Source organism: Dendropsophus ebraccatus, chromosome 1, assembly GCF_027789765.1.
Source record: "Dendropsophus ebraccatus isolate aDenEbr1 chromosome 1, aDenEbr1.pat, whole genome shotgun sequence".
NCBI lineage: Eukaryota > Metazoa > Chordata > Amphibia > Anura > Hylidae > Dendropsophus > Dendropsophus ebraccatus.
Window position 1 is genome coordinate 109,404,754 of NC_091454.1, and position 18,811 is coordinate 109,423,564.

Consider the following 18,811-nt stretch of genomic DNA (forward strand, 5'->3'; position numbering starts at 1 on the left):
ATGCCAGCCACCTGGAGATGGAGAATGTCACCCTGCAGGAGCTCTGGGGCTGATCTTCTTCTCTTACTGCACATAAATGGATTGCTGGTGGTATAAAAGATCTGCTATGTGTATTGGGGGATGCTGCTGGCTATTGTATTGTGGGTGACCTGGAGCTCTGTGCACAGTGACATACTCCCTTGCCAGGCCTCCCTTGCCTATGTAGGCGAGCGTTCCTATTATTATACTTTGAACAGTAAAAATTTTAAAACCACTGAAATGAGACATGAATAAAATTGAGTATCTCATTACAAAAACACCTACCATATGAATCACTGCTTGCTGCATATCAGGCTGCATAGTCAGAGACTGAACAGAGTGCTTATACTCACTCCAGTTCACTGCCAAAAGAGCCCGCAATCAACCGAATGGATGGCCTGATGCACTTGCGTTGCCTAAGTAAGGACATATGGCACCTAAATGCACTATGGGAAATAGGTAAGCCAGCTTAGGCAGTGTGATGTTTGGTCAAGTCACGTGGATGTTACATTGATATGTATCACCTACATAAATATTAGTGCAAATGAAGCATAGCCCATTCATTGCAACTTTATTGCCTAACGTTTGGTGCCAATTTGTGCAGCATAGTGTGCTCTGCCTCCCTACAAAAAATGTTCAGGAATGATTTCGGGAATATGACAATAAATTCAAATTATTGACTTGGCCTCCAAATTCCACAGAAAAAAAGGTTTAGTTGATCATCTGTGGAAAGTCTGATGAAGGCTCTACTCTGCAACGTACAGACCTAAAAAGACCTTCTGCTGACATCTTGATGCCAGATACCACAAGACCTGTTTAGAGGTTTTGTAAAGTTCATGATTCCGTGCCGCGCATCATAGAGGGGCGGGGTCCCCCCCCGCAGTGCTTAACTCCCGGACACTGCCCATAAGTAGAACGGTGCTGTACACGGGAACAGGGCCACGGGTAAAAAAAAAAAAGACTGCGGCATTGGCTTCCCGACGCTTTTCTATCCATGATGGTACATTCACCTTAATGTAATGTCTGATTGGTATATGCGGCAAATTTATCTGGCAGAATAACACAGCCTAGAGCAACACTCAAGACATCATTGTTCAGTGTTCAATGACCTAATCATACATTGGTATACAAGCATATGTGTTGTGCAAACGATGCTACTGATACATGGTCCACACAATAGTGGATCACATGCCCTATGTTTTTAAGTTTACAAAAATAAAACAGACAGTATATTTCATAAAAACAAAATAAAATTTATTCAACAGCTAATTTTGGAAATGTTAAAATAAACAAAACATTACAATATTTCATTTCAGTGCAAACCACCTTGGAGTATAATAATTTTACCTACTTTAATATATAATGTTTTAAAAAGTCACCAGTTGTGATTATCAAAAAGGCTAACAACTACCTAATTAAGGTGCAGAAACATGTTAATAGTTTCTTGGAAACATACCCTGTTAGGAGACCTAGAACATAATAAATATACAGAAGATACCAAAATTGTTCTTAACATGTCAAATGTTTCATTAAAAAATCATGAACTAAAAATCTTTTAAAATGTATATCACAGAGTATTTACAAATAACGTGAAAAACTGACTATGTTCAGCAGTGAGTTCCAACTGAAGCAAATGTGGACATTTCACGACGTATAGTACTGAAAGGGGAAAGTTCTAGCTCTGTCGTATATTCATTGTCATTATCATCGCTGGTTGCAGTTGAGGACTTCTGAATGCATTCATCACAACAACAACAACAGCATTCCATGAAAGCTCGACTAAATGGCTTGCAAAGGCAAAACAGAAGGACAGGGGTTACACATGATTTAAAGAACAAAAGAAACTGACTGATCAGATGAAGAAGATCCAAGGTCTGCCTGGAGACACCAGTGGACATATAAGCTGTTACAATGTTACAGATATTTTCAGGAATTATACAAAAACCATACAAAATTGTAAGGGCAACTACAGTACAGTTCATTTGGCTCTCAAGTTGAATCTGACGTTTGTTACCTCTAGTACAGGCTTTCTCGGCTCTTCTGATTTTTCTTGCTGTCACCAAAGAACACGTTATAGTGAAGAGAGTTGGCAGACAGAAATAACAGCCAAAGTACCACCACAGTCTAGCGCCATCATAGGTGAGGGCCAAGACATAGATGGTATCAGGAAGATCTGTGGAAATCTTGACAACACAGCGCTCACTCAGTGTGTTAGCACTCAGTGCCGATTCATCCTTGGTTAACTGCCGTAGGACAACCTCAGGCAATGCTAAAAGAAGGGCACCCACCCATATGACAGCCAACTTGGCAGTTGTCGACGTGCAATTCTCAATCATTTCATAGTACATCTGTACATTGGTGGCAGCACGGAAACGGTCAATGCAAAGGGCACACAAAGTAAAGGTAGTAACTCCAAGCGAGGCCACCTGAAAAACAAGCAGACATAAATGTCAATTTACACCCATTGTTTAAATAAAATATAAATATATTCAAGTAGAACACAATTTAGTTTCTTAATTGTTTATATGGAATTAAGTAAATATTTGTTCATAATTATGCTTATAATGCACATAAAGACAAAAGTAATTATAATGCTGAAATATCAGGAAACATTTGTCAACCTACAGTTCGGCTAATGTTAAATGAAAGACATTCCAAAAATATATCTATATAATTTGTCCCAGAGGAGCTCTATAGCTGATGTGTGTGAATCAAGTATCAATGGATTGGACTTGACTAAGACTAATGAATAACAAGATGAAAGCAGAAAGATCCGCTGTACTGTATGTTTACTATGCAAGTCAGGCTCTGAAAACATGATAGAATAAGGGGAAGTGATGCTAACACTAAAACAGGCAGAGAAGGGACAATTACAATGTTATTACTGTACACCAGTGTTAAAATTGTTTGCGGAATAAGTTGGCACTATACAAATAAAAGCATTAAAAAGCATTTAAAACCCAACAATTCATTATGTTTCATAAACTGTGATATGTGCTGAAAATCGTGTCTCCTGTAACAATACAGTAGAAGGCTATGTTGACACATCTTTTTTGGCCGTTTCGCTGCCTTATTTTACAGCCGTCATTTTTGTGCCAAATGATGGGCAAAAAAAGAAGTTGTGTGAACATGGCCTAAAAGAAGAGAATCCAAAAAACATTCATTCAGGAATGTTATATCAAAGTTTTCTCTATTTACTTAACTATGTAAAAAACATTTATACATTAAAGCAGTGGAGGGGAAACTGTGACTCAACTGTTGAAAAACTACAATTCTCCTTTTTTTTTGTAGCCAAAAAATACACTGACACTTGGTTTTTTGGTAACACTTTTTAGTATTCATTTCATTCTCAACACATGTAGGATTACAATGAATGGTGGCACGTAAATATAGAAAACACAGAACAAGTCTTCATAAATGGTCACGGGACTTGTCTAGAACACTCTTCCAGGTCAAAGAGTCATCTTCAGAGTACTGTTACCTATGGTCCACGTGGTTGCTATAAAGCATATTTTAAACTGTTGTTAAAGTGGTAATCCAGCATTAAGAAATTTTGTTATGTAATGCTGCCCTGCTTGTCCTCTATGCGCTCCCCTGGTGTCCTATTGCAATCTCTCCAGTGTCCCCACTGGCTGCCGCTACTTTCGAGACAAACTCATCTTGGGAGTGACAGCTGCATTACTGACTGAGGGTGTGTTCACACTCAGGAGTCCGCGCAGAGAACATCCAGTGGATTACGCTGTCCCCCCGAGAATTGACAAGTCAATTCTTTGGGCGGACGGCGGAATCCGCCTGACCATAGAATGGGGTCTATGGGACGGGCGGAGATGCGAGTGTGAGCACGCGGGGGCAAGAGGCAGAATCCGCAGGAACTTCTTCAGTGTGAACACGCCCTTAGACAGGGCAGCCCCATGGCCAATGTTTGGCTGAGCAAGCTGCCACTGCCCAAGACACGTTTATTTCAAAAGTGGCGGTGGCTCCCCTTAGCTGGGGACGCTGGAGACCCTGGAATAGGATGCTGGGGGCGCGCAGAGAGGTAAATATTAAGATGTTTATTATGTTCTCCAGCAGGGCAGCATTATATAAAAATTTTCTAATGCTAAATAACCCATCTAAAAGCAGCTCAGGCAAGATGGCAGTCCCATAATCATGTACAGCAAATACAATAAAAATATAATATGAAAATAAAGAGAGACTAGAAAAAAAGATTAACTATCAATATTTGGTTTTAGGCCATGTTCTGACGCCGTATAACCACGGCTGCCTGTGAAGTTCACCCCGGCCGGTACTGTATTTTGGTGTGCCCGCATTCCAATTAACCATAGCAGACAATGTAAAGTATGGCCGGAGCCACACTTCACATTGTCTACACAGTTTAGACATGTGAGTAGAGATGAGCGAACCGGGTTCAGGTTCAAGTCCATCCGAACCCGAACGTTCGGCATTTGAATAGCGGTGGCTGCTGAACTTGGATAAAACTCTAAGGTTGCCTAGAAAACATGGATACAGCCAATGACTATATCCATGTTTTCTACATAGCCTTAGGGCTTTATCCAACTTCATCAGCCACCGCTAATCAAATGCCGAAAGTTCGGGTTCGGATGGACTCGAGCATGCTCGAGGTTCGCTCATCTCTACACGTAAGTCGTCTGTGTGGCCGAATGTAATCTTGTATGTGTAATGTGTATACACTCCAGCCAGGATTCTATAGTAGTGAATGCAAAAAAATACAGTGTGTAAACAAGGCCTTAATCAGTAAAAAAAACAAAAAAAAACAACAACAATTAGGCGGTACAGTCCATTTAAAGAGAATCTGTGGCCTCTCCTGACATGTCTGTTTTAGTATTACCCTTGAAATAATAATTCTGGAGCATCTTTTTGATACCTGTGTATAGCGCCATTCTTGACTTGGTAGAAATTAAATGGGTACTTCATAAAAAAAATTTCTTCTGGTGCCACTGTTGATTACTGTTATAAAATCTGGTGCCACTGTTGATTACTGTTATAAAATCTCCAGTCTTCCAATACTTTTCTGCTGCTGTATGTCCTGCAAAAAGTGGTGTATTCTTTCCAGTCTGACACAGTGCTCTCTGATGCTCTGGAAAGTCCCACAGGAACTGTCCAGAGCGGTAGCTAGTCCCTCTAGAAAACCTCTCCTGGTCTCCAGACGGGAAAGAATAGCACTTCCTACAAGACATACATCAGCTGATAAGTACTGGAAGATTTTAGATTTTTTTTTTACAGACGTAAATTACAAATCTCTGGTACATTTTGGTACCAACTGATTTGAAAGAAAACATTTTTGCTTTTAAGAATCAAATTTGTTTAGAATTTTGCCCAAAATGTGTTTTAATCTGAATCAACTCACTTCGAGGGAATTGAGTCCAGAAGTGGAGTCTCTTGTAAGGGGCATGTTTTCTCCTATCCATATTCCCTTGTAAAACATGTGGACATATTAAAGGAGAAGTCCCACCAAAGTTAAAATTTCAGGCAGCAAGGGTGTGTGGGAACATAATAAAGAAAGCCCATCTATGAACCCCTGCAACACTGATTCCTGCCAGCTGCAATATTACATACCTTGTTGATGGACTGCCTGCTTAGCCAATCAGTGACTGGGATGGTACACTGCTGCAGTCACTGAGTGGCTGAGCGAGCAATCCCTCTGCCAGGCCATGATGTTGCAGATGGTGGATCTTTGTATGCGACCTGGCGCGACAGGTGCATGTGGACAGGTATGTACTGTATGCTTTTTTTTTTTAATAATTTCCCTGCACCCCATTGCCTGCCTACAATTTTTAACTTTGGTGAGATTTCTCCTTTGACTGAAGATCCCAGCCAGACAGGAGAACCACCACAAGCAGCAAATCTAATTCTCCTGAATTTGAGCCAAACATGAATTACAAAGAGAGCCATTCACCTGAATGTCCATAATCTAATACTACATATTGCCACCAGCTACTGTAGGGGAAATCTGTAAATGCCCACAGTTGTTTCACAGGAATAAGTTGTTGGCAAGTGTTTTTGGAGCTGCATCTACATCAATGTGATGGCTCCTATAATTAAACAAAAAAATTAGAAAAGAATAATCCAACAAGGATGCACTTTGATATCCTATAAATGAATCCTTTTCCTTTAAGTAAAAATGCTGATCATTAAATAACCTACTAAAGTGGACAAAGAAATAAACAAATCATACAAATGTATCAACACTATTATCTTATGGTATGTGTACCAGTGCATTAACACATTGTTCTAATGAGAATGCTTCCATTGTAACAAGTTTTTCTGTCCCTCCACACTTTGTCTGGCATAACGCTTCCTGTCCTAATTAATGTTCATATTCAATTAACGCTGTAAATATTAACATGGTAATGAATGCACAGTAAATTATTCTGCTACTATTGTGTGAGATGGTGAGCTTGTATTTTTGAAGTGTTACCAATGTTATCAGCTTTTTGAAAAGATATCTAAAGTTTTTTTTTTTGTTTTTTTTTTTGGGGGGGGGGGGAGTGGGGGCTACAGTAAACACGCCACAATTCTTGAGCGTGATTGTTTATGAAAATACATAAACATATACAAAGGTAACACTATTAAGAATTCACAAGAAGCTTCTTTTTTTTTTTTTACAATAAAGAACCACAGTTAAAGGGCAACTCTGGCAAGACTTTGTCAAGTACTGAAGGACTTGAGATTTTTTACAAATTACAAAATGACACAAGATGATTTGATAGAATAAAACATTGCGCTGGAGTCGCCCTTTAATATCACTGATAGTAAAGGCAAAGAAGCCTATAACCACATGTCGAGAAACAGCTGCCCCAATTTTAACACCTTCACATTACAGTATCTTGGATTAGAATTAGTGTATTATCCTGACTACTGTAACATAAAACCATGTTCAACTTGCAAAGTATACAAGGAACAGCCTGCCATTTACAGTGGCCCAGATTATTATTATAATAAACAGCCAATCAGACATCAATCATACTAATTACTCAAAAAGTGCATTGAGGGCCCGGCTCACAAGAGCTTATTATCTATGAATTGATCTGTCTAAGACAAAAGCTTAAATTGCTCTAAAACAACGAAAGGTGAGCTGTCATTAGTTGCAGACAAGTTATAGACTAATCACTTTTCGTCTCAGACATGTTGATACATTTGGGCCAAATAAGTAGCCAACAAGGCATTTTATATTAAATGGTCAGTTTTTTGTATTTTTCAGACATAAAGGGTAAGCACAAAAACACTTTTGACTTATGGTGACATGATACGTTATCTTAAATAAATAAAATGTTATTCTGCAGAATCTCAGTGCATTCTGCCCCCCACCAGGAAGTTACATTCTTTAAAGGAGAAGTGCGGCCAAAATTATTTTTTTATATGTTATTACTTATGGAAAGTTATACAATTTTCTAATGTACATTAATTATGGGAAATGCTCATATACTGCTATTTCCCTTAATTTAGTGTATCAGGAAGTGTTAGAATTCTCTCAGAACCAGTGACGTCACGACGAAGGGTGTAATTCCTATGGAGTGTCCAGCAGGGGGCACTCTTTATATAGAAGTCAATGAGTACCATTGACTTCTATATATAGTGCGCCCCTGCTGAACACTCCATAGGAATTACAGTGTATGTAATGTAATGTTATGCACTGTACTTTTGTGACTTCATGAATACATTTATGGAATACTTTGGGGAGCAAGTGTCCTTGCTCCCCAAAGTATCCCAAAAAATTTATTCAATGAATACATTTGCAGGGCACCGAGCAGGGAGGGAGAGGGGTGCCATCTACCTCCCCCCTCCCTGCTCCCCCCCTTGAATTTTTCACTGTTGTCCAGATTTTTTTGTATTATTTTAGATCCTTCATAATCAGTATTGCCAAATGTTCAATAAAAAAAAAGCTAATGGTAAGGAAGAAAGGAGGCACCTTTGCCTAGAGGAATCCCTTTACCCAGTCAAAAGAGGGTGGTCCCTATACCCATTTAAATATTGGCAGATAGTCTACTAACATTAACCCCTTGCCTCTGCAGCCTGTTTTGGCCTTAATGACCAGGGCCTATTTTTCAAATCTGACCTGTCTCTCTTTATGTAGTGATAACTCTGCGATACATTTAACTATCACAGTTATTCTGAGATAGTTTTTTCGTGACATATTCCTCTTTATGTTGGTATACTTTGGTTGATACACTCAGTAGTTTTTTGTAAAAAAAAAAAAATACATTTGCGCAAAAATTTGAAAAATTTACAATCCTTTTGTCAGGGCCCCTTATTCCAATGTTTCTAGAAATCCCCCATATGTGGCCGCAGTGCGTCACCTGACTCAACCACAGGCCGCAGACCTGACAGATTTGATCTGGAAAAGGTCGGCACTCCGATGAGAAGCGGTGCCTGGGCCAAATAGGGAACATCAAAAAGAAAAAATCCCGACACTCGCCAACTTCTGCAAAGTGATTTATTTACACGTGCATATACAGACATATACCCGCCTGTCTGTATATGCACGTGTAAATAAATCACTTTGCAGAAGTTGGCGAGTGCCGGGATTTTTTCTTTTTGCAGACCTGACAGAGGCCTGGTGAATTTTGGGGCCTTTTTTTATTTTAGTTTTTTTTAGCCATTATACCATGTCACAGAGGCCTTGCAGTGCCAAACTATTTGCGTAAGACAAGTTGACGTTTCCATCGGCACCATTCTGGGGGACATGTGACACCCTGATCCATATTTATAAAATTTTTTATGAGGTGGTATGAATAAAAAAACAAAATCTAGCAGCTGTTTTTCACCATTTTTTTGTACGCCGTTTACTAAACGTCACATGTGACATGTTATCGTCATTCGTTGGGCCGGTGTGATTACAGCGATATCCAACGGAGGGTACCGGATCAGAGAAGGGAGGAGGGGCGGGGGGAGCAGGGGGGGAGAACTGGTTCGGGGCAGAGGGGAGCACTGAGGGAAGGACCTGGATCGGGGAGGGGGCAGCACAGCCGGACAGGGTGAAGGAAGGGGGGCTTGGGGGAAGCATCACGGCAGTGACGGCAGGAGGAGGCAATGTGCTGCAGCCTCCTCTCGCTGCCCAATCAACAGGGGAAGAGGCAGCAGATCTTCCCCCCCGCGACTATCGGGTTAACTGCTCGGGGTGGGGAGCACGGCTCCCCTCCGGGTATTGGCAGCGGGAGGAGGCTGTGTGAAACAGCCTCCTCCCGCTGCCAGATCTCAGCTAGGGACAGCGGGGGGAGGCAGGGAAATCATGACGTCCAGGGACGTCATGATGCAGAATGGAACTGCGTTTCATGACGTCCCTGGATGTCATTTTGGGGGAAGGGGTTAAATAGAATATTTGGTAATGCAGTCAACTCACAGTGTTTGTATACACTGTGTATTGATATGCTCACTAGCGCTGTATAAAAAAAATATAAATGCTACTAGGTGTGTGGGGGACACCCTATATTCCCCCAATTATACAGATCATAGACTAAACATATAGATACACCCAGCGCAGACTATTAGTGGGTCAGTCAGAATAAGGAGGGTCAAAATTATATAGGTGACAAGTACCTGTATAGAAATCCAGCTGGAAAGGTGAATAACACTTGCATGGATGCCGATATAAATGGAGATCAGACGAAGTCCACATCCAGCTTTTATGCAGTATAGAGGAGTTTATCGACAGGGAGAAATCTTCTGAACTAGGCAGATACTCCGGCTGGTAGCACTGCACATAAGTGTGTGAACTTATGTGCAGTGCTACCGCCCGGAGCATCTGCCTAGTTCAGAAGATTTCTCTCCTCGTAGCGGCAGCAAGGTAGTGAGTGTGGGAGGGGCCGCGGGGAGCTGCCTGGGTGATCGCTAGATCGTCTGGGCAGCCCATAGAGGATAGTGGTGATCTGCTGCCGCTGCTCCTGTTCCACGGAGCGACGGCAGCAGATCGCTGCTATCCTGGTTGTTTGTTTTTCAACATGTTTGAAAAACAAACGACTCCACGTCTTCTATTCCATGGGACGATTATTGGCCGTAACAGCCGAATACAGCCGATAAGCGTTCCGAGGAATAGGGCCTTTAGACAAATAGTCACACTTATAGTATTCCTTTAACACCTCTAAAAAGGGAACTCAGCTCAGGGGGCATTACTACTGGCTGGCAGTGGCTGTTCACAAAACAAAACTTGGGTCTCAACCCACTGTAACTATGAAAGCATTTATGTGATGTTTACAGTAAAGGATAAATTACAGCTCTGTGCACAATGGTCATTTTTCTAAATTACTTCCATCATGAATTTGGTGCCTAAAAACCTAAACTGTCACTGTTGTTAATTTTTTTTTTGCAGAAATCAATAGTACAGGCGAGTTTAAGAAACTTTCTAATTGTGTTTATTAGCCGAAAAATGCATTTTTATAATGAAAAAGTGGTTTGAAGCTCTCCCCCCTGTCTTCATGATTGTCTATTGAGAGGGGAGTGGTTGAGGTAGATGAGGCACCAAAACAGGACAACAAAGAGTTAATTTACAGCTACATCACCAGGCTATCTCCTCTGACTCTGCACTGACCTCTCTGACCTCTGAATAACAGGTCCCCACTGTGAAATTCTTTGTTCTCTGCTCTCTGCTGCCCACTAATCTCCCTCCTCCCCTCTTCATAGAACAGACAATACCCGACTCACGTAAAAAAGTCGAGATTTCCTGATAATGAGCAGTGGATGAGAGAGAGGAGGGGGGGGGGGACATGGGGAAAGGCTTTTTGAATGCAGATAATGGCATATTTGCCAAATAAACCCAAAGTTTCTTAAAATCACCTGGACTATTGATTTCTGCAAAAAAAAAAAAAAAAAAAATGAAACGACAGTGACACTTTAACCCCTAGACGACTTAGGACATACTGGTACGTCCTGGAAGTCTGTGCCCAGACGACCAAGGACGTACCGGTACGTCCTGAGCTATGAAGCGCGCTTCATAGCAGGTGGGGGTCGGCTGCAATCAGCAGCCGGCACCTCACCGTTAATGATGCGTTGCAGCGTGACATTAACTCCTCAAACGCCGCGGCCGCGGCGTTTAAGTGTAAGTGACAGGGGGAGTGACAGTAGACAAAATAACTACATAACTATATGTACATGTACTACATAACTATAACATCTTTACTATTGAAGACATATAATAAAAAATATTCTAAAAAATAATCTGATCATTTTGGCTTGTAGGTTTGTTTCCTAGCCCTTAGATGGGGGATGAGTAACATGGTGGATGAATAACCTAATTTGGTTCATTGTCACAGCAGGACTACTAGTTGCTGCACAAACAAACTTTTCATGTATGAACATTTAACTAAGACTGGTGTATATATAAATGCCAGTGCAGTTGGCTAGAAATCCTTCCCTATCAGGGCCGGACTGGGACAGAAAATCGGCTCTGGCACTAAAATTCCACCAGCCCACATATATGTCTGTCTATTGTATGCAGAGAAAGCAGCACAACTTGCCACTAATACAACATGTGTAGTCATACCTCCCAACTGTCCCGGATTCCGTGGGACAGTCCCATTTCCGGGGTGCTGTCCCGCGGTCCCGGAACGGCACCCAGTGTCCCGCATTATATGTGGCCCCACCAAAAAAAAACATAAACCAGTAACTCACCTGTCCGCCGGTCCCAGCAGCTCCTCTTCCGGCACAGCGCGCACTCCCGTCATCCTCCGGGGCGGGCAGCGGGGTACAGAGACACTGACTGTGCCGGAAGTGACCTGCAGCCTCTGTCATGAATTACTTCCGGCACAGTCAGTGTCTGTATACCCCGCTGCCCGCCCGGAGGATGACGGGAGTGCACGCTGTATCGGCAGAGGAGCTGCTGCGACCGGCGGACAGGTGAGTTACTGGTTTATTGTTTTTTTGGGGGGGATTGGCTACTATGTGGGGCCCTATATGGGGGCATTGGCTACTTTGTGGGGCACTATATGGGGGATTGGATACTATCTGGGGCACTATATGGGGGCATTGGCTATTATGTGGGGCACTATATGGGGGCATTGGCTTCTATGTGGGGCACTATATGGGGGATTGGATAATATGTGGGGCACTATATGGGGGCATTGGCTACTATGTGTGGCACTATATGGGGGCATTGGCTACTATGTGGGGCACTATATGGGGGCATTGGCTACTATGTGGGGCACTATATGGGGGATTTGATACTATCAGGGGCATATATGGGGGCATTGGCTACTATGTGGGCACTATATGGGGGCTTGGCTACTATGTGGGGCATATATGGGGGCATTGGCTACTATGTGGGCACTATATGGGGCATTGGCTACTATGTGGGGCACTCTATGGGGGATTGGCTACTATGTGGGGCACTATATGGAGGGATTGGCTACTATGTGGGCACTATATGGGGCATTGGCTATTATGTGGGGCACTCTATGGGGGATTGGCTACTATGTGGGGCACTATATGGAGGGATTGGCTACTATGTGGGGCACTATATGGGGATTGGCTACTATGTGGGGCACTATATGGGGATTGGCTACTATGTGGGGCACTATGTGGGGTGCTTGGCTACTATGTGGGGCACTATGTGGGGGGCTTGGCTACTATGTGGGGCACTATGTGGGGGGATTGACTACTATGTGGGGCACTATATGGGGGCACTGGCTACTATGTGGGGCACTATATGGGGGCATTGGATACTATGTGGGGCACTATGTGGGGGATTGGATACTATGTGTGGCACTATTGAGGGGATTGGATACTATGTGGGGCACTATAATGGGGGATTGGATACTATATAGGGCATTTTTGGGGGGATTGGATACTGTAGGGCACTATTCAGTCAGCAGCATGTGGTGACTGTAGGGGAGTGGCTATGGAGGGTTGCTATGGGGGCATGGCTATGGAGGGTCGCTATGGGGCGTGGCTATGGAGGGTCACTATGGGGGTGTGGCTATGGGGACCGCAGCGCACATGTCCCTCTTTGCAAAAGTTGGGAGGTATGTGTGTGGTGTTGGGCAAACCTGTCAAAATCTTCAGTTTCGGCAACGTTAACTAACCCCAAATGTTGGGAGTTTTATTCCTTCTGGCTGCAGAAGTTGGAGTTCAAGCCCAAGGAAGTCCTGGAAAACATAAATACAGCCATAGGTCTATAGCTGTATTTGTGTTTTTCTGGCAGCCCTAGGGCTACATCCAATTTCTGCAGCTACGAGAAATCAAACATCCAATGTCTGAGGACCAGAGGTTGGTATAGCTATTGTTACACCTATATGCACAGAAGATATTTTGTTTACATTATGTTCAGGACAGGGATAGGGAACTCATGACCTTCTCATATCAACTCACGCATCACATCTATCTGGACTTGGAGGAGGAGGAGGAAAGGCCAACACTTCAGAAATTACAGGATAGAGTGGACCGGGCGGAAACAGACTGTACAAAGAATGTGTCTGGACCGCCATAGTATTTAATTATTGCCACATCTATAGGAGACAAAAGGAACATTTATCAATGTGTCTAGGATAAAACTAGCTCCATTCTATGCTCAGGTGGATTCAATCGTCTGCCCAAAGAATTGACATGTGACTTTTCTGGGCAGACGACGGAATCCGCCTGATCAGAGAATGGAGCACTTGTGCACCAGCAGCCTTTTTTTCATTGGCTGGAGTGCATCACATGGCTTTTAGCTTGCTTAGCTCTGACTGGCTAAGTGAGCTGGAAGCCATGTGAAAGGATCCAGACAATGAAAAGGCTACCAATGCACATGCGCACCAGTGGTCTTTTCTCTCCCATTCACTTCACTGGAACCCGGCAGTGAGGGACATTTGAAGATGCCGACCGGAGCTGACGGGGACTGCGGCAGTCAGGACATTCAAGCATCGATTGTCATCAGAGGGATGCTAAGTATGAAATGTATGTGTGCCTGTTTTTTTTCTTTTCTTTTTGAAACGCCAGAGTTGTCCTTTAACTAGTTCCAGCAACATATAAAAGAAAAATAAGGATCCTAGAATACTAATTTAAATAGGCCTGAGATTGCTTCTTAAGTGTAGCTTCACACATACCATGATGCAAAAACACAGTAATGAGTGTAGAAAAACAGGCTGCACCTCAATATATAATGAGCAAAAACATAGATAAAGTTTATTGTACACAACCAATTGGGTTTCACTGGTGTAAATGCAATGTAAGAATTCCTTTTTGCTAATTTTGTTGTTGTAAACAAAAAAGTAATTTCAAGCCATCACATTTTAGTATTGGAAATACATTGGAAGAGTTAAAACTAGCATTCTAAAATTCTCAAAATGGCCAAATCATGGAAAACAGCACTTTTTTAAGTTTGGGGTGAACTATCAATGAACAGAACTCACAATATGCAACATATGCTCTTTGATCCTGAAAGTTTATGTAAGATTTCTGGTTTCCACTCTACCTTGTGCATTAGCAATGCAACCTGTCTGATTTCTCAATACTTAATTCACCTGTCTCATATGCCTCACTGGGGTCTGCTATAAAGACCAGCTACTTTTTCTCTGAAGTTGCTTAAAGGGTTATTAACACAGTTATGTCAGTTCAGTAGTATAAAGGTTCAGCTATTTTGGCGATCACTGCATCATAATGAATTATGATGCAGGCAGTCCTGAAAGAGGTGAAGAGTTCAGTCCGTGATATACATATGGCATATGTATGGCGCCCCCCAGCGTGACAATATCCCCTCTCCCTGTCATTTCGTAACACTGACAGGTGCTGGGTACGTTGTCCAGTACATAGAGCCGGGCCGGTGCTTGGGAAGAGAACGGCACCGAGCACGGGAATCAGGCAGCGATTTGAAAAAGGACCATGCCACCAGGATCTGTGCACTCTCCTTAAGTTTCCATCCATTTGCCCTATGTCCCATTTTGGTCTGTTTTTACTTTGTTGTAAAATAATATATTTCATTATGTTCGGACATTCCGTTTGGATGGGATAGTGGCGGATATTCAGTTTCTATAGTAATAGAGCATTTTCCTGGGCATTTTCTTGCCATGGGTATAGTGCTTTAAGATATCTATAATGCTGCTGATTCCCCCTCAGAGCTTTTCTCTGGCAGATTAATTTCCTAATGAATTATAATGAATATGCTCAGCAAAGCTTCTTATCCCAAAGGTTTATCATGATTTCCATAAACCACAGGTTCAGAATTAGCTTTTAACTCAATTGTAGTGCCAAGGTCCTCAATGAGGCTGCAATGGTAACCATGAAGTATGGATTTACATTAGGGTGCCCCAAATCGACAACTTTTTAGTTGTGGCTTTATAGTTGGTCTGTAATAGGTGGATTTATAGTTTGTCTGACAATTCAGGAAACTGCCAGATGGGTGTGACCTTAATTTTAATAATAGGAGTGAATATGATGTCCTGATTATAGTCACATGGTGTAAATGTTACATTGAGGGGAGTATACTAGCCCTAATACACACATCCCTGTACTGTATAATCACAACCATCACCTGATATTCTGTCCCATTAATAAAACTGACAATTAACTATGAACCCGCTTATCATGGAAAAGTGATAGTGTATACCCCCCCCCCCCCCCATAAAATTCTCTTTACTCTGAAGTGGTACAGATATTTAGAATTTTTCTTACTAATAATAATTTACTATTGCAAATGCACCAAAAACATCTTGTATAATTTCAGGCACATTTACTATGCATTTTTTTTATACTTTCAACACTTTTTAGATGGATAAGAAAAAGGGACACTGCCTAGGTAACATTGCTGTTGCCTTAGGAAACTAGGGTGTGGCATTAGTAAAAAGGAGAATGGCTTTAGTATTGCCTAAAATTGCACTAATTCCTGGTTCAAATTCTAATGCACGCTTAAAGAGGACCTGTCACCCCCGTGCCGGGGTGACAGGCTCCCGACCACTGTTAGACCCCCCTATACTTACGTGATCCCGCCGGGTCCCGCTTCCTGAGCCGGCCGGGTCCCGGAGATATCAGCTCCCGAAGCCCGGCGTGCGCGCTGAGAGTCCGATGCACATAGAGAATGACGGAGCATCGCACTCCCCATTCATTCTCTATGGGTGTCTGACTCGTGTGCGCCGGGCTTCGGGAGCTGATATCTCCGGGACCCGGCCGAGACACCACTAACATACACAAGCACACATTACTGACTTAGACATTACTGACACACACTTCCCTTACAGCTCAGTCTTCTTACTCTCTGTTGGGTCTATCACCACACGGAGGTTGAGGACCTGCAAGTCATTTGATCAGGTCCTTCACCACTCTCCCTCTTTGTGCAGCACGCTGACAGGTCCTGCTTGTTCTCTGTCTTCTGATGTTCAACCTGCTCACCCTGCACTACAGTAAGTGGGGATGGGGCATACCTTACACCCTGATGTAGGATATGGGGAAAGAGAAGGAGAGAAAGCCTGGGCTGTAAGTCTCACTATTGTTCTTTCTTTGGTCAATATATTACCACTAGAGGTTTCATGTTTCTTGTAGTGCATCCTCTTTTTGTGCTCATGTTTCCTGCAGTGCATCCTCTTTTTGTGCTGTTGGATTTTTTTATCATTGCAGGTAGAGATGAGTGAATCACCCATCTAAACAAAAAAAATCCCTTTGTTTGATCGGCAAGTGGCTTATCAGCTGCTGGCCTTTCAACTATGTTCCCCTCCCTGACGCTCCACCCCGAGTTTCGGGAAAAGCTAGATCCAGTCCTGGGAAACTGGGAGATGTTTCCCAGGACTGGATCAAGGTTTTGCCGACACCCGAGGAGGAGCAGCAGGGAGCAAACAATGTTGAAAGGCAGGAGGCTGATGAGCCGCTAGCTAATCAGACTAAGCGATTTGCTTCATTTAGATGGGTGATTTGCTCATCTCGAATTGCAGGATAAAGGATGTGCTAAAAACTGTTAATTGGTACCTGTCATAATGGAGAGCAATTCAAAACAGTGTGCAGCCACAGATGACGCTGAAAGAATGTGTTTCCCTGAATGTATATTATGGCAGCTGAGATAAGTGCATTATTATGCTTTAAATAATAGGGCTTGTGCACAGAACTTGGCCGACGTGGGACACGTTCAAGAAATTGTGATGTCCCAGCGTGAGTTGCAGTTGCACTGCTCTTCATCGTAACAGCTTCCATTAAATCGGTTTATCTTAGGCTGATATGACATGCTTTTATTCTAGCTTAAGCTGGGTTCACACTATGTATATTTGAGGCTGTATTTGGTCCTCATGTCAGGTCCTCATAGCAACCAAAACCAGGAGTGGATTGAAACCACAGAAAGGATCTGTTCACACAATGTTGAAATTGAGTGGATGGCCGCCATATAACAGTAAATAACGGCCATTATTTCAATACCACGGCCGTTGTTTTAAAATAACAGCAAATATTTGCCATTAAATGACGGCCATCCACTCAATTACAACATTATGTAAACAGATCCTTTCTGTGTTTTCAATCCACTCCTGGTTTTGGTTGCTATACAGCCTCACAAATACAGCCTCAGGCTGGGTTCACACTATGTATATTTGAGGCTGTATTTGTGAGGCTGTATAGCAACCAAAACCAGGAGTGGATTGAAAACACAGAAAGGCTCTGTTCACATAATGTTGTAATTGAGTGGATGGCCATCATTTAATGGCAAATATTTGCTGTTATTTTAAAACAACGGCTGTGGTATTGAACTAATGGCAGTTATTTACTGTTATATGGCGGCCATCCACTCAATTTCAACATTGTGTGAACAGATCCTTTCTGTGTTTTCAATCCACTCCTGGTTTTGGTTGCTATGAGGACCTGACATGAGGACCAAATACAGCCTCAAATATACATAGTGTGAACCCAGCCCCCAATATACATAGTGTGAACCCAGCCTTATACTGTAAAATATATTTAAATAGAATTATATTTTCTAATTCCTCTTTATCTGACCCATATCTATAGACAATTCTGAAATACATTTATGATGTGTGACCCTGAAAGATGTACTTCATGACAATAATAAGAGAATGAAGGAACAACATCCTCCTCATGCAATTAGTTTTTGGATGGTTTCTAAAAGATTAATGGTTTGACAAAGCTTGTGTACTTTCCCACCAGTTCTGTAACACAGGCCATTGTATCTTGACAAAGTGCTGTGAAACAGAGGACTCTTGTTAAGCCATTCATTATAACAATTCATTAATAAATGCACATCTTGACCACAAGCAAAATAGTTCATTCTGCATTATTTATGAAGTTCGTTAAACTAATTCTTATACAGCATTTCTGCCCAAGCATAAATAGGCATAGTAAAGAATAATGCATAACACAGTGCTATTTTCCACATTCATTTTAATGTGTTGTAGTCTCAAAACTAGCATTTAAACACTTACAGATTAACTATTAACTAGCCTGCATACTAAAACGTACAACACAGACAAAACACTGCACAATATGGTATTGTCCAGTATATTTTGTCATTTTAACACTAACCGAGTTTGAGCTCTTATGCCTTATAAAACATTTTTACTGTCATGACATTTAGAAAGTACCTTTCTGCATCAATGAGTTATTCATGCCAAATGTCAAGGGAAGAGTATCTCTTATTTATTACTACATACATGTATACATGTGCATTGACCTTAATAGGTGCTGATATATAAAGATATATTAGGGAAGGGAGGTGGAGTGAGACATTTATATGCATCTCAACAGACAGGACCTGTTCAATTGTCAACCAGTTTCAGACAGGCATAATATGTCCATACTGTCCATACATAATACAAATTCTTCCGCCATGTCACTTTCTGCATTTATGTTTATTCACTTGTTAGCAGTTATTTTA

General features: G+C 42.1%; 1 protein-coding gene across 1 annotated transcript in view; it reads right to left on the reverse strand.

Annotated features, from left to right (window-relative positions):
* Positions 1 to 1,288: 1,288 nt before the first annotated feature.
* GPR37 (G protein-coupled receptor 37) overlaps positions 1,289 to 18,811 on the reverse strand; it is a 30,425-nt gene continuing 12,902 nt past the window's right edge. Inside the window, exon 2 of the mRNA XM_069976701.1 lies at positions 1,289 to 2,444. Coding sequence (XP_069832802.1) covers positions 1,626 to 2,444 — 819 coding nt within the window. The 3' untranslated portion in view covers positions 1,289 to 1,625. The remainder of the gene's footprint in view (positions 2,445 to 18,811) is intronic.